The sequence below is a fragment of the Pristis pectinata genome, unplaced genomic scaffold, assembly GCF_009764475.1.
Source record: "Pristis pectinata isolate sPriPec2 unplaced genomic scaffold, sPriPec2.1.pri scaffold_142_arrow_ctg1, whole genome shotgun sequence".
NCBI lineage: Eukaryota > Metazoa > Chordata > Chondrichthyes > Rhinopristiformes > Pristidae > Pristis > Pristis pectinata.
Window position 1 is genome coordinate 23438 of NW_026262481.1, and position 15724 is coordinate 39161.

At 50.1% G+C, this 15724-nt stretch overlaps 1 protein-coding gene across 5 annotated transcripts in view; it reads left to right on the forward strand.

Annotated features, from left to right (window-relative positions):
- The first annotated feature begins 2234 nt into the window (after positions 1-2234).
- The window catches only part of LOC127567145 (mucosal pentraxin-like), a 17979-nt gene continuing 4489 nt past the window's right edge, over positions 2235-15724 (forward strand). Inside the window, exons 1-3 of one of the 5 annotated variants that reach the window (XM_052009841.1) lie at positions 10211-10307; positions 10915-10993; positions 12128-12355. In XM_052009841.1, coding sequence (XP_051865801.1) covers positions 10251-10307; positions 10915-10993; positions 12128-12355 — 364 coding nt within the window. In that variant the 5' untranslated portion in view covers positions 10211-10250. The other 4 variants (XM_052009846.1, XM_052009849.1, XM_052009842.1 and 1 more) reach the window with 4 other exon arrangements.

Consider the following 15724-nt stretch of genomic DNA (forward strand, 5'->3'; position numbering starts at 1 on the left):
TTGGACAGCTTTTAATGGGCAATCTACACTTGTGCAGACAGCAATTCTCGGGGATAGTCTGCGTGTTTTGATCAAGTGAACCCAGTCCGAATAATTTGTTTAATTTTTGAGGAGTTAATCAGCAGTGTTAATGAGGGAAATGCAGTTCCTTTACTCTGAAAGTACTTCACTGAGGCCTTGGATGAGCTCTCACATGCGAGAATGGTTTATAAAATAAAGAGGGGGCATGGGATTCATTGCAATTTGTCAAATGTCTTCAAATAGAGGCGTGGTGAATGTTGGCAGAAGGTGCGGGTGAATGTCGTGTCGTGTGTGGAAGTGTGTGGTCCAAGCTTTAACACGGGAATCTGTGCTAGGCCCTTGATGCCTGTGATAGACAGTTATGACCTGGATTTCAATCTGGCAGGAATGATACAGTTCACATATAGCATGAAAGTTGATGGCGGTGTTGGTGACGAGGGAAAAGTTGTTTAATGCACAATAAAATAAAAGAGTTGGATTATCAGAGGCAGGAGGCAGGAACATGGACAGGTATGGGGACAGGAACACACAGGGAAGGAGGCAGGAACACTCGGAGACAACTAGAGATGCAGTTGCTCCGACGCAGAAGCAACGACAGTGAGACAGACTCATGAGCAGATAGGCACCGTATGCTCAGAGATTTGGCAAAGGCACTTACAGGTAAGGTCAGATCTGAAATATACGAGGCCAGTGCACAAGTATACAGAGAGTTGTTGGTGAATAGAGAAACAGACAGGCACACTGTCAAGCTGGTGTGCACATAGTTGCAGTGGGGAAACGTAGAGAGCTGGACACGGTGATAGAGAAAAAGAGAAGCGGTGGCAGGAGCACACAGACAGAGGTAGGTACAGTCACAGAAAGACTGTGGAATTTCCTCAGAGAGAGAGACAGGTATATTGACAGGCAGTGCTGGTTACCCTTCCAAATAACACACACACATCTGCACATGGACGCACTCAGGGACAGTGGTATGCACACTAATAGACTGAGGGAGGCAACTGAATGGACAGGGTCAGTTGCACTCAAATTTTAGGGCGGGTTAGAACCGTTAGAGAGACTGATACAGAACCATACACACAGTCAGAGAGAAGACAGAGGCTTGCACAGTCACAGGCAGATGCAGGAATTCACAAATAGGGTGACTGGTGCACACACTGACTGGGCAAATTACACACTGACAGACATGCACACACATGGAGGCGTAAGCTAGTACATGGTCAAAAATAGTTGGGCATAAACAGAGAAATAGAGACATTCACAGAGAGGAGCAGGTGTCCTCAAGTGAAGTGGGAGGTTACTGCACCTGCAGAGATTGGCACATAATCGGAAATGGACAGATATGCAAGACCAAGACAATGAAAGAGAGGGAATGTGTGATAGGAAGAGAGAGAGATGCAGGAACAGATGGAAAAGGGGACAAGTGCACTCAAAGACAGCACAGTCATGCACAGGAACAGTGGCAAGTACACACTCACACAGACAACGTAACAAGCATGGGTAGGCACACGGAAAGAGAGATGCAGGCACAAACATTTTCATAGGCAGCAGCCCTCACTGTTAGCGACTGTCACACTTATCAGCATGGTCAGACAGGGAGGATATGCATGGCAACTCTCAGACAACTGCAGTGCACACACTGCCAGAGGCAGGAAGAAATAGATATCAACACTGGCAGATCGATTCAGGGACCTTCATACACAGTGCAACCACACTCTGTGAGAGGCAGCTGACACACGTGCAGAGACTGACGTACTGACAGACACAGACAGTCACACTGACAGACAGGTGGGAACAATCATAAAAAAAGAGGCAAGCACAGTTTCAACCAGAATCAGGCTTATTACGTGTTGGTTTATTCAAATACGGAAGCAGTCACACTCAGTGAAAGGTACACGCACAGGGGTCGGTGAATGCACACACAAAGTACACGTATATACAGGAGCAAGGGCACTAATTAACAGAAGCATATACCCTCACACAGATTGAGCCAGGAGGAATGCAAACGTAGCAATGCACACACAAAGGGAGAGGCAGACACAAATAATCCAGAGGCAGCTGCACTCCGTGTCAGAGGCTGTCACACTTCAAGACAGGGTGAGGGAAATCAGAAACACATGCAGACACTCACTGAAAGGCAGCACAGGACTTGTATGTTGAGCCTATGATCATTGTTTCCCCAGAGACCAACAATGCACTGGAAATTGTAGTTCAAATCACGGTGGATTTAGAAGCGACAGGCGACACTGTGAGACTGGAGGTAAGAACGGCTCAGCTTTCACAAACTCACCCATCCCAAAGCGACCCACAACCAATGAAAGAATCGTTACCTGCAGCCGCGAGAGAGGGAGTTGCAGCAGACAGTTATGAAACCCTTGGAATTAACAATGTGATTAAAGTTGTCTGCAGATGTCTCTGATTTGAACTTCTTTACAAACATTATTTAAAATGGTTTATTCATTATTGTCAGGGCGGACCAGCTTTCTGCACACCATTTAATTTAACTGTTTGTTTCGCCTGCATATTTTCTTTCAGTCACTGACACATTGACACCGAGCTCCCTTTGTACGTCAACATTTCGCAATCTATCACTGATCAAATAGCATGCTGCCTTCCTGATTTCCCTGCCACTGTGGTAGCTTTACATGTATCTGTGTTATACTCTGGCTGTAATGTGTCTGACCGCTCACCTGCATTGTTGAATTGCATCCTCCTCATAACCCACAATCCCACTCAGATTCGTGACGTCGGCAGAAGTCGCCCCGTCAAATGTAATCTTTCCGCAAAGAAACTATGTGCATGCGGGTGGAGTCGGGTGCAGAAGACGTTGCTGAGGTTACTTGTTGTGTGTGGGCGGGGAGGTGGGAACATTTGCCACACTCATACTGCGACAACTGCATCAACGCGCTCCTCTACTGATTTCGGGACATTGAGAGAAGGTTCACCAGGGTCAGGTGCGGTGCTGATATCTGGGCGTCACACTTTCAGGTGACGTCACAGCGGAGTCCTTCCTTTTCCCCTCTCTCTTCTGAGGCAGCGCGGCCTCTCTCTTCATTGGCGGAGCAGTTTCTCTGCCGCGGTGCATCATGGGGAACCGCAGGTTCCATTAGGCAGGCTCATTTACTCTGGATTGACTCCACTTCAACGAAATCACTCTGCTCTTCAACCCATTACCACCTTTAAATCTTTCCACACCGCCTTTTCCTGTCAACCCCACTGCTTAAATACAGTCCCTTTCCCCGATGCTCCTAATTCTTCCATCCTTCCCTGACACACGACCCTTGTCCTTTCCCTTCAGTACCCACTCGCTGAAATACTTCCCCACGGTTGAACCTGTTCCCCGCCACTGGCAGCGAGAGACCTCCCAATAAACCTTTCTGCCGTAAACCCTTGAACACAGTATCTCCCGTGCATCACTGACAGATTTCCGCACTCGTCAGCCGAACCCCTTTATTCCTGATACAATTCGCCTCTTGATCTGCCACATATCGTGAACTTCCAAAACAAAATTCTTTCCTGTCCTGAGTCCTTTGTTAGCGGCAACCTCTCGTCAGCACCTTATTCCCACAACATCTAAAGGAGATCACGGACACAGAAAGAGATATAGTCTCTCTCCCTCTCCACTCATTCTCCCCTTCCCTCTTCCCACGCTCCCCCTCTCTGTCGCTCAATCCCTCTTCACTGTCACTCACTCTCCCTCCCCCTCTCTCCCAGTACACCCTCTCCGTCTCTCAAACTTCTCTTTCTTTCTCTCTCTCCCTCTCTCTCCCACTTTCTCCTCTCTCTCTCGCTCACCCTCGCTCTCCCACCGCTCACTCTCCTCTTCCACCCTCTCCCCTTTCTCTCGCACCTCTTGCTCTCCCCATTTCTACGCCGCCTCTCTACCACTCCCCTCTCATGCAGTCAGGCACGGCAGACGGGGGCAGCGGTCAGCTATCGCCATTGTAGCGCCAGCGACACGGGTTCAATTCCAGCCGCTGTCTCCAAGGAGTTTGTACATTCTCGGTGTGCCTCTGTGGGTTTTTCCGGGTGCTCCGGTTTCCTCCTACATTGCAAAGACCAACGGGTTTGGAAGTTGTGGGCATGATATGTTAGCGCAGAAAGCGTGGCGGCACTTGCGGTCTGCTCCCAGAACACTCCACGTGAAGATGCATTTCACTGTGTTTCGATGAACATGTGACTATTCTTTCGCTCTCTGTCCAAACGCCCTCTCATCCTCTCTCTGTCCTTTCTACTCTCTCATTCCCCTCTCACCATCTCCCTCTCACCAAAATGTCTCCCTCTCACTCTTATCCCCTCCCTCAGCCCCCTCTCACTCTTCTCACATAGCTCTATCTCTCACACCCTCTCTCTCTTTCTCACCCCCTCTTACGAAATCCCCTCTCACTCTCTCCGGCAATTCGCTCTCCCCCGCAAGAACTTCGCCCGATCCGGAATGGGGTCCCTTTGGTTGGGTTGGGTCAGTGTTGACACGCGAACGTAGGAAATTAATTTGGGGCAGTAGAATGTTGGTGACCGAGTTCGGGGAGGTTGAGATGAGACCGAGGCAGGGGACGATCCTGCGGGACATGTGGAACAGGCACACGGATCCCACGGGACGAGACGGTTGATGACTCGAACAGCCTATCGTTTCCCTTCGTCTCTCCCCTCTCATCTCCCCACCACATCCCCTTCCAGCACTAATTCCCACCACCTCCACATCCTCATTCCCCATCCCCATTTCCCCCTCGCCCTCCCCTCCCCACAGAGGCTGCTTAACGGCAGAGTCCCTCGAGCAGTGTGCGTGTTGCTGGAAAATTTTTAAGTGATTTCAGAGGTGAGTGGGGACAGTGAGGGAGGTAGGTGGGTCGAGTAAGTCGCAGCTGGCAGTGGGATGCAGAATGAGTTTGGTAGGAATGAGTGGGAGCCAGGTGGGTGTGAGGGAGTGGGAGACCGAACAAGGAGTGCATGTGTCGGAAAGGGTTGGAAGGACAGGGGAGGGGCAGTTAGGAGGAGGTGGAGAAAGTTGCTTGTATGGAGGAGGGAGTGGAGTGAGGAGGGTGGAGTGAGAAAGAGTTGCTGGGAAAGAAGGAGGTTCGAGGGTGTTTGGGGGATTCGTCACCTCGTCCCTCATATTCGCCTCCTCTCCGCATCTTTACTTTCTCAAACACACTCCACTTTCTCCGCCTGAATCTGTCCCTCTCTCCTCGCTTTTATCTCCCTGTGTTTTTCCCCTTTCTCCCAATTTCGCTCCTTTTGATTCCTTCTGCCGCATTTCTCTCTCCACCTCTCCCATCCACCCTCGTCGGCTCCGGCCCTCCCACTCTCTCCCTCTCCCACTCCCAGGTGAGGGATGCCGCAGAGACCTGCAAGGAGGGGAAGCAGACAGAATGAGCGGTATGGGCAGGGTTGGAGGAAGGGAAGGGTGAGTGATAGAGGAGGGAAAGCCGGAGAGGAGTGTGGGTGGAATGAAGGGAAGGGACGAGAATCAGTGAGGGTGGGGAGAGGAAGGAGGGAGAGATGGAAGGAGGGGAAGGAAGGAAAGATGGAGGGAGAGGGAGGGGGAGATGGAGGGAGGGGGAGATGGAGGGACGGTGAGAAGGAGGATGAGAGGGAGGAAAGTGAGGGCAGGGGAGCGAGAGGAGTGATAGAGGAAAGAGAAGAGAATGGGGAGCGTGAAGGTGAGTGGGAAGCTAGGGGAGTAGGGAGATTGGTGGAAAGGCGAGGGAAGGATGGACAGAGGGTGGGGAGAGGGAGGAAGGGGAAGGTGCAGAGGGAGTGGGTAGGAGGAGGAAGCGGGAGGGAAAAAGAGGAAAAAAAGAGAGAAAAGTCGCAGTTAACTTGTTGCATGATGCACATGTCTGCACAGGCGCAATGCAAAACTCACTTGCAGTCGCATCACATGCACATTGCATCTGACACACAACACTCACCAGAAAAAAAATCACTTGAACAAATTTAGATACATATTTTCGAAGAAAGAACACAATTCCAACAAAAAAAGCACGAAGTCAATTTTCGTGCAAAGCGGTCGTTGTGTTGTTGTACTGAAGTTGCGATTGTCATTGTGCCGGTTAGTTCAAGAAGCGAATTGTTGAAGTTAAGCAGCTGGGAGGGAAAGATGTGCAGAGTGCACGCATTCCAACCCCTGTCAATAACTCGCTATCAGCAAGGTATTTAAATTTGAACCACTACTGCTCAGAGGGTGCAATGATTGGGGGAGCGATGGGGAGCGTCCACTGTCAGTGGCCACTGGGGAATTGAGCCCATCGCCGCTGATCAACACGATCGCCACCCGGGACAGTCAGCAAAGTCTAGATCCAGGGGTGCAGAGACACGTTATGTCCGTGCAGCTCATCCTGAGTAAGTACAGAGAACGATCTGCCAGAGAATGTGTGAGGGTGTGGGAAGGAGGAGGACGGAGCGTTAGAGGGAGAGGGTGGGAGTGAAAGAGATCGCGAGTGAAGAGGGAAGCAGAGGAGGTGAGGAGGGGAGAGGGAGGTAGGGAGTGAGGGAGGGAGGAAGGAGGACAAGAGTTAGCGGAGTGGAGTAGGTAGGAGGGAAGGGTAGTGAGTTGGTGGGGTGGGTGAAGAGGTGGGAATTGTTGGGAGGGAGGGGTGGGAGGGTGTTGGTGGGGAGGGAAGAGAGGTGGGATTTAGTGTGGCTGTAGGACGGGACGGAGTTTGTGAGGAGTGAGAGCGAGCTGGTCGGAGATTCCGTCTCTCGTCCCTCTTATTCCCTCTTCTCTCCCTCAGTGCTTCATCACCCTCTCTACTTTCTCAAGTTCTGTGCTTTCTCACTCCTCACTCTCCGTTCCCCCTCTTTTTTCCCTCTCTTTTACTCCCCTCTTTCTCTACCTTCTCTCCCGACTTCGTTCTCGCTCCCTCCATTTGCTCTTTCCGCCATATGTTTATCTCCCCCTCTCCCTTGCTCTCTCGGCCTCGCCGGCTCTCCCACTTCCTCCTTCTAGATCCCAGATGAGTGGCTTACCTCAGAGACCTGGAGGTAGGGGCAGCGGAGGAAGTTAGGGGATGAAGGGGCAGGGAAAGGGCGGGTGTCGGGAATAAAGGAGATGGGGTGGATGGTGAGAAGGGAGGGAACGTTGGAGGGAAGGGAGCGGAGGGAGAGGAAGGGAGGGGAGGGGAAGGAGGGAGGGGAGGTAGCGGAAGGAAGGAGGGAAGGTAGTGGAAGGAGGAGGGAGAGGGAGGGAAGGTTAGTGGGTAGAAAGGGAAGGGAGGGAGTGAGAGGAGAAGTGAGAAACGGAGATACAGAGAGAGGGAGGTAGAAAGGGAACGAGGGAGGGAGAAAAGGAAGGAGAGAGGAAGAGGTATGGGAAGGGAGGTGAGGAAGGGAAAGAGCGGGAAGGGACTGGAGGGAAGACAGTGAGAGGGAAGAAGAAAGAGGAATGGAGAGGGAAGAGATAAAAGTTTCAGTCGAATTTATTGTCATCTGCACATGTGTGCACCGGTGCAATAAAACACTCACTTGCAGTCGCATCACAGGCACAGAGACCTTGAAGTGTGAGTGCGGAGGTAGAACTGTCAGAGAATATGTGGGGAGGAGGGGATAGAGGGTAAGAGGGAGAAGGAGGGGGAGGAGAGGAGTGGGGAGTGAAAGGACATGTAGTGAGTAGTGAAGGAGTGAGGGGAGGCAGTTGGTGGGGAGGCAGCAGGGGAGGGAGTTGATAGCGATGGAGGAGGAGGAGGGAGGTGGTGGCGAGGGTGAAAGGTGATAGAGCTGTTGGGCAGCAAGGAGGTAGGGAGAGTTAGTGGGGAAATTCCACCCCTCGTCCCTCATATTCACCCTCCACCACCTCTACTTTCTCCTCTCTACTTTCTCCGCCCTCACTCTCTATTTCTATCTCTCTTTCCCTCTCTTTTACTCCCCATGTTCTCTCCCTTCCTTCGCTATTTCCTCTACCGGTTCCCTTCCGCAATATTTCTATGTCCCTTCTCACTGCTTCCCTCTCCTCCGCTCCTGCTCTCCCACTCTCTCCCTCTCTGTCCCAGGTCAGGGACGCCGCAGAGACCTGGAAGAAGCGGAAGCAGAGATAAGGGGAAGAAGGAGGGGAAGCGGCAGGGCGGGTGGAGGGGAATGGTGAGTGAAGAGGGAGGGTAAGATGGAGTGGTGGGAGGTGAAATTGGAGGGGAAGGAGGGAAGGGAGGGATGGAGGGAGTGATTGAGGGAGAAAGGGTAGGTGAGAGGGAGAAAAGGGAGGAGGACGATGGAGCGAGGGGAGGGAGAAAAGGAGGGGACCGGAGGTCGAAAGGGAGATAGGGAGGGAGGGTGAATATGACAGAAAGGAGGGAAGGGGAATGGGGAGGAAGCGGAGAGAGGGGGAAGAGGAGGGAGGGAAGCTCGGAGAGAGGGTGTGGAGTGGTCGGAAAGGTAAGTGGAGGGAAGGGAAGGGAGGGAGGGAGGAGAGGAAAAAAATGAAAGAAAAATTGCAATCGGATTTATTGCCAAATGCATATGTACGTACCGGTGCAATGAAAAATTACAGTCATATCACAGGCATCGGAGACACAACATTCCCCTGTAAAAGGAAATCAATATAAACATAAATTGGACACTTTTTACAAGAAAACACAATTAGAACAAAAAAGTCACTTTTACTGTAAAATGGTCATTGAGTTGCTCTCATGAGGCAGTGATTGGGTTGTCCCGGTTGGTTCAGGAAACAAATGGTTTAAGGAAGGCAGCTGTTCTTGAACCTGGTGGTGTGGGACTGCAGACTTCTGTACCTCCTGCCCGTTGGTAGCTGTGAGAAGATCGCATGGCAAGTATGGTGGGGATCTTTGATGATAGATGTCACTTTCTTGAGGTAGCGCCCCCTGTAGATGCTACCGATGGTGGGGAGAGATGTGCCCGTGATGCATTGCGCCGTCCACCGCTCTCTGCAGATTACTACTTGCCCACGCATTGGAATTACTGCATCAGACTGTGATGCAATCAGTCAGTATTTTTCCAATACGGAGGAGAAGGGGGAAGGGGAAGATATACAAAGTGTTCACATTCCAACCCTTGTCAGTGACCTGGTATTATGGAGATTGAGGCGACCAGTTTAATATTTAACCACCACTGTCCAGTCGGCTCAGTGACTGGGGGAGAGATGGGGAGGGTCCACAGTCAGTGACTACTGGGTCAGTGGCTCCATCCCCGTTGATCTACACGATCCCCACGCGGGACAGAGAACAGAGACTGTACACAGATGTGCAGAGACTCTCTGTGCCCGCGCAGCATTTCAAGTGTGAGTACGGAGACAACTGACGATGCAAACTGCCAGAAAATGTCTAGGGGAGAGGAAGGGAGGAGGAAGGATGGTTGGAGTGAGATAACTGTTGCGGATGAGAGGAAGAGAGAAGAGCGAGGAAGCTGGGGATGGTGGGGTAGGGGAGAAGGGAGGGTGGGGGAAAGGAGGGAGGGAGAGAGTGAAGGGTTAGGGAGGTTTGGAGGGAGAGGGATTGAGTGGGTCGGGAGGGAGGAGGATTGAGGCGAGAGAGGTTGAGGAAGATAGGTTTGGGAAATCGGGAGGGAGAAAGTGAGGGAGTGAAATTGTGAGAATAGAGAAAGGAGAATATGGAGAGTGGGAGAGAGAGGAGGAAAAGAGGGGGGATCGAGAGCGCGGATCGAAATAGAAGGAACTGAGAGAGAATGGAGGGAGAGTGTGAGGGGAAAGGGTGGGCAAGAAAGTGTGGAGAGAGATGTGGAGGTAGAGGGAGATGTAAGATATCGGGAGAGAGGTAGCACGAGAAGAAGGGAGACAAAGGAGAGAGAAGGAAGGGGGCAGGGAGAGAGGTAGAGAGAGCAAAGGAGGGGAGAGGGAGAGCATCGTAGAGGGAGGAGAGGGACAGGGAGGGGTGAAGGTGGGAGAGAGGGTGGAGAGAGGAGGAAATGAGGGGGGGTGAGAGAGAGGTGGAAGAGGTTGAGAGAGAGACAGAGAGATTAAGCCGGAGAGGCAGAGAGGGGAAGAGGGCGAGAGTGTGTGTGTGTCAGTGAGGGTGAGTACACACAGACTCATTGACACCATAACTTCAGTTTGCTTGAACATTATTCACCCAGTCAGTCGCTCCCCAGACCCGCTCCCACGCCCTTCTCCCTCCCACACCACCTCTCTCACTCCTCTTCTCACTCCTATACCTTCACCACCACTCCCTCTTTCTCCTACCCCATTCGATCTCTCTCATACCCACCTCACTCTCCTCTTCCGCAGAGTCTCCCCCTCGCTGTATTGAACTCTCTCCCAGACTTCGATGAGTTTACAAAGACCAAAAGACACAGGAAATGAACGAGACCATTCGTCCCATCGGGTCTGCTCAGCCATTCGATCATGGTTGATGTATTATTCCCTCTGAACTCCACTCTCCTCCCTTCTGGGGTAAGAATAGAAGGGGATACCATGGGTAGAGAGAAACGGAGAGGGGGTGAAGAGAGGAGTGGAGGGAGACCGAGGAGGAGACTGGGGAGAGGGAGTGGGGAAAAGGTGGTGGAGGGTGAGAGAGAAAGTGATAGAGGGGGAGGGTACTGAGAAAATGGTGCAGAGGGGGCATGGAGAGAGGGGGACGACGGGTGAGACGGGGAGAGGTGGAGAGTGAGATAGTGTAGAGAGAAGAGGGAAGAGGGACGGAAAGAGAGAGAGGGGTGTGGAGGGCGGAGGGTTAGAATTGAGCTATTTAAGGAGGGGAGGGGGATGGAGGGGAGAGGGGCCAGAGGGGAGAAAGGGAGAGATGGACTGAGGGGTGAGAGGGAGGGAAAGAGGAGATAGGAGGGCGTAGAGAACGGTGCGGGAGAGTGTTAAGAAACAGGGGGAGAGAGGGTGAGAGAGAGAGAGAGAGAGAGCAGGATGAGCCGGTGGGGGTGGGAAAAGGGAAGTTGCGGAGGTCGACTCAGATTTACACCCTCGCTGGTTATCTACAGGAAGAAGGCGAGATGTACAGACTGATCACCACCCTCGCCCTCCTGGTGGGCGTCCACCCCACCTCAGCCGTCAGCGGAGGTAAGTGCTCCACCCTCTACCTCCTCCTCTCTCCTCACCCCAAATACCTCTCCCTCCTGGTGTAACTCTACGTTCACCCAGAATGTTCCCACTATTGGATGGAAGGATGCGGGGGCTAACGGGGTCTAGAAAAGGTGCGACTTGGAGGGAGCTGTCTCTTCCCCTCGGCGCCTTGATCCCTGAGCGACGTCTGATACTAACCCCAAACAGCTGCGGGTCACATGGTAGTTTCATATACAGTGGTGGGGGGCACTTGCCGAGTGTAGGATCCGTGTGTGGGCTGGGCCTGCAGGCATGATCGGGTTGGGATCCGAGGGCGACGGAGGTTGTGGCCTATGACGTTGGTGGTTTTTGCCGAGAATCCCCAGGGGAGTCGACGAGGTGGAGAATGACATTCCATTAAAAGATCCCAAGTTATCACCGTCTCTTGGAGGTGATGGAAAGTGGAGAGAGCGGGTTTGGGCCGCGTGTGTGTGTGTGTGTGTGTGTGTGTGTGTGTGTGTGTGTGTGTGTGTGTGTGTCATTCCCTCCCTCTCTCTCCTCTTCTGCCCTTTCCTTCCCTCTCTATGTCTCTCTCTCTCCCCCTCTCTACTTCCTCCATCGCCCGACACTCCCGTCCTCCCACCTCAGACAAATTCTCTTTCTCCCGCCCATTGGAAAGAAGATAGAAAATCCTGAAAGCACGAACCACAGGGCTGAAGGACAGATTCTACCCCACTGTTATAAGATGTGTGAACGGTTCCCTGGTCCGATTAGATGGACACGACATCAAAATCTACCACTTTCTGACTTTGCACATTATTTTATGCCTGCAATGCACTTTCTCTGTCGCTCAAACACTTTAGTCTGCATTCTGTTATTGATTTTCCCTCATACTCCTTCGATGTACTGATGTGGTTAAATGATCTCTCTGGATGGTATGCAAAACACCGTTGTTCACTGTACCTAGGTTCATGTGACAATAATAAACCAAATTACGATTTACCTTCCTCTCCCTCCTCCTCCTCCCTCTCCACACATTCCTTTCTATCTTCTCTCCCTCCCTTTCTCCCACTCCCTCAATAATATCCTCCCAACTTCTGTCTCTTCTTCTTGCACTGTCTCCCCTCTCACTCTCCCCCTCCATCTCTCCAGGACTCCGGGGCAAGTCCCTCATCTTCTCCCAGCCGTCCTCCACCTCCTACGTGAAGCTGCTGCCGCGCCGATTCCCCGAGTTGAGGTCCTTCACTCTGTGCCTGTTCTCAGCCACCGAGTTAACACGCAACCACGCCCTGTTCTCTTACGCCACGCCCGACAACGCCAACCAGCTGCTCTTCTGGGTGCTGGGACCACAGAAATTCCAGTTGGAGCTCGCGGCCCAGAAGATCCCCTTCGAGCTGCCGGAGCCTGGCTCGCTGCTCCGTAACGTCTGCGTCAGCTGGCAGACGGAGACGGGACGGATCACCCTGTGGGCAGACGGCAGGCGGAGCTTGTTTAAGACGGCCCGGCAGGGGCTGAAGGTGACAGGTGGTGGGGTGGTCATCCTGGGTCAGGAGCAAGACCAGGTGGGGGGGGGGGTGGCTTTGACGCGAAGCAGTCCTTCGTGGACGAGCTGTCCCGGGTCAACCTGTGGGACCGGGTGCTTGGGCAGAGGGAGGTCAGTGAGATCAACCGGGGTTGTGGGTGCCTCGGGAGAAACGTCATCAATTGGTCCACGGTGGCGTTCGAGAGCAGAGGGACGGTGGGGATCAGTGATAGTCCGGAGTGTGAGTTGTGAGGGGAGGCGTAGGGAGCAGTGGGTTGGGACTGAATAGCTTTATAAAGTTGAAGTGAACTGGAGTTACAGTGTCAAAGAGTCTGTCAGCACATTCGCACTGACTCTCTCCTTCTCTATCGCTCTGTCGTACTGCTCTCATCCTCTCCCTTTCTCTCATCCACCCACCCACCACGCACATTCTCTCATCACCCCACATAGGCCAGAAGACACAAAAGCCTGAGAAAACGGACCACTGGGCTCAATGACAGCTTCTACCCTGCTGTTAGAAGACAAAGTGGAGACATATGCATAAGTACGCGTCTGCACAGGTTCAATGAAAAACTTTATTGCAGCCGCATCACAGGCACATTGCGCCAAATACACAACATTCACAGGAAAAAAAGCATAAATTAATCACAAAGTAGACAATTTTTTCAATAAAACACATTCAGACCAAATGAAAGTCTATTTTAGTGCAAGGTGGTCAGAGTGGTCATAGTGTTGCTAAACTGCAGTGATTCTGGTTGTGCTGGTTGGTTCAAGAACCGAATGGTTGAAGAGATGTTGCTGTTCTTGAACCCGGTGGTGTGGGAATTCAGGCTTCTGTACCTCCTGCCTGAGAGTAGTTGTGTGAAGATGGCATGGCCCGGATAGTGGGGATCGCTGATGATGGGTGTTGCTTTCTTGCGGCAGCGCGTCCTGTAGCTACTACCGATTGTAGGGAGGTCTGTACCCGCGAAGTATTGGGCTGGGTGCACTCCTCTCTGCAGGTTCTTACGTTCCTGCGCATTGGAATTTCCGTACCAGCCTGTGATGCAACCAGACAAGACACGTCCAACAGCACATCTGAACAACTTTGGCAGACTGCTCGGTGACAAGCCGAACATCCTGAACCTTCCAGGCTATTAAATACATTGGCGTGCCTTCCTTGTAATTGTATCTACCTGCTGCGCCCAGGACAACTCATCGGTTAGGCGAATGCTCAGGGATTTAAAGCTGTTGACACTTTCCACCGCCCATTTCCCAATGTAGACTGGCGCATGTTCAGCCTCCTTTCCCCTTCCTGAAGTCAACAATCAGTTCTTTAGTTTTGCTGACGTTGAGAGAAAGATTGTCGCAGGTGACCTATTTCACTCGGGTCAGCTGAGTCGTCTCCACCTGCGATTCGACCAACAACAGTGGCGTCATCAGCGAATTTGTTGCCAACTCTGGAGGTGTGTTAAGGCACACAATCAGGTGTGTGAAGAGAGCAGAGGAGGAGCTAAGGCCATTGGAAGGAGCACTTGTACGATAAGATGGAATTTTTTCTTTTTCAATCTTTTTACTAGTTTTAAAATTAATACAGATTGATACCTAGCATCAATGTTTATACATGTAATACAAAGAGATCAGGATAACAATCATAGAATAGATAATCATAAAGAACAATAAAATATAAAAAAAATCTGTAGATCCAACGATATCTTAGTAAATGAATATAACAGAAAGAAAGAAAAGAAAACGATTTATTATATAAATTAAATGACTCAAATCAAATAAGAAAAATTGTAAACAATATAAACTGAACTAAACTAAAAAAAATACAGAAAACAAACAAAAAAAACTAAAAAAAAACTGGGCTGAAATTTCTCAGCATAAACAGAGCAGTATTATGTCGTCAAGTCCGTTCCTCCAAGTTGGAACGTTATTGAAAGGGGATTGACATCATGTGAAAATATTGAATAAATGGACTCCAAATTTCTTCAAATTTAAGCAAAGGATCGACAGTACCACTCCTTTTTTTTTCCAAGTTTAAACATGATATAGTTTGAGAAAACCATTGAAAAGTAGTAGGGGGTATTGTATCCTTCCATTTAAGCAAAATGGATCGTTTGGCCATTAATGTAACAAAATCAATTATACGGTCAGCGGAAGCAGGTAAATGGGCCGAATCTATCCCTGGTAATCCAAACATTGCAGTGATAGGGTGAGGTTGCAAATCAATCTTCAATACGTTTGAAATAATGTTAAAAATGTTTTTCCAATATTTTTCCAAAAGACGTCAGGACCAAAACATATGTGTCATAGAAGCCACATTCGATTTACATCTGTCGCATATAGGCTTTATATGGTTGTAAAAACGAGCTAACTTATCTTTGGAAATGTGGGTCCTGTGGACTGCCTTAAACTGTATCAACGAGTGTCTGGCACACATTGAAGATGTATTAACTAAATGAAGAATTTTCTTCCAAGTCTCTATAGGTATAGATGACTGGAGTTCGCTTTCCCATTCATTTATAATTTTTTCTAATGTTTCTAGAAGTATTTTCATAATTAAATCTTAATTTATTATTATCAAGCCCTTCTGATAAGGATTAAGACCTAAAATTGTTTTAGTAGTCTCAATCTTGTAAAGTGACGGAAAATAGGGTATAGTAGTTTTTTTTTTAAAAAAACGTTCTAATCTGCAAATCTCGAAAGAAGTGTGATCTAGGCAAGTTATATTTATTAGAAAATTGTTCAAAAGATTAAAAACAGTTATCAATGAATAGATCACGAAAACATACTATTCCCTTCCTTTTCCATATGGAAAAAAAGCTGAGTCAGCTCTGGATGGATGAAAGAAAAAAATAGATTGAATGGAACTTGACAAATTAAATGTATTCAATGCAAAAAATTTACGAAATTGAAACCATATTCGTATTGTATGTTTAACCATTGGGTTAGTTGTATATTTACTTAATTTGGTAAGTGCGAAAGGGAGTAAAGCTCCTAAAATAGAAACTAATGAAAATTCAAGAACAGATTGGTGCTCAAGGCATACCCATTTGGGGCATTGAATTATATTAAATTGTGGCGACTCACCGTCTAGTCGGGCGAACCGGCTTGGCAGTCGGGTCGCGCGGCGTCGGAGCGACGTGGCCCAATATGGCGGCGGGCCTCGTCTTTCCGAGCGACGGGGAGTCCGCGCGCGGGAAAGTCCTGATGACGTAGGACTTACGTCATTACCGGTTGTT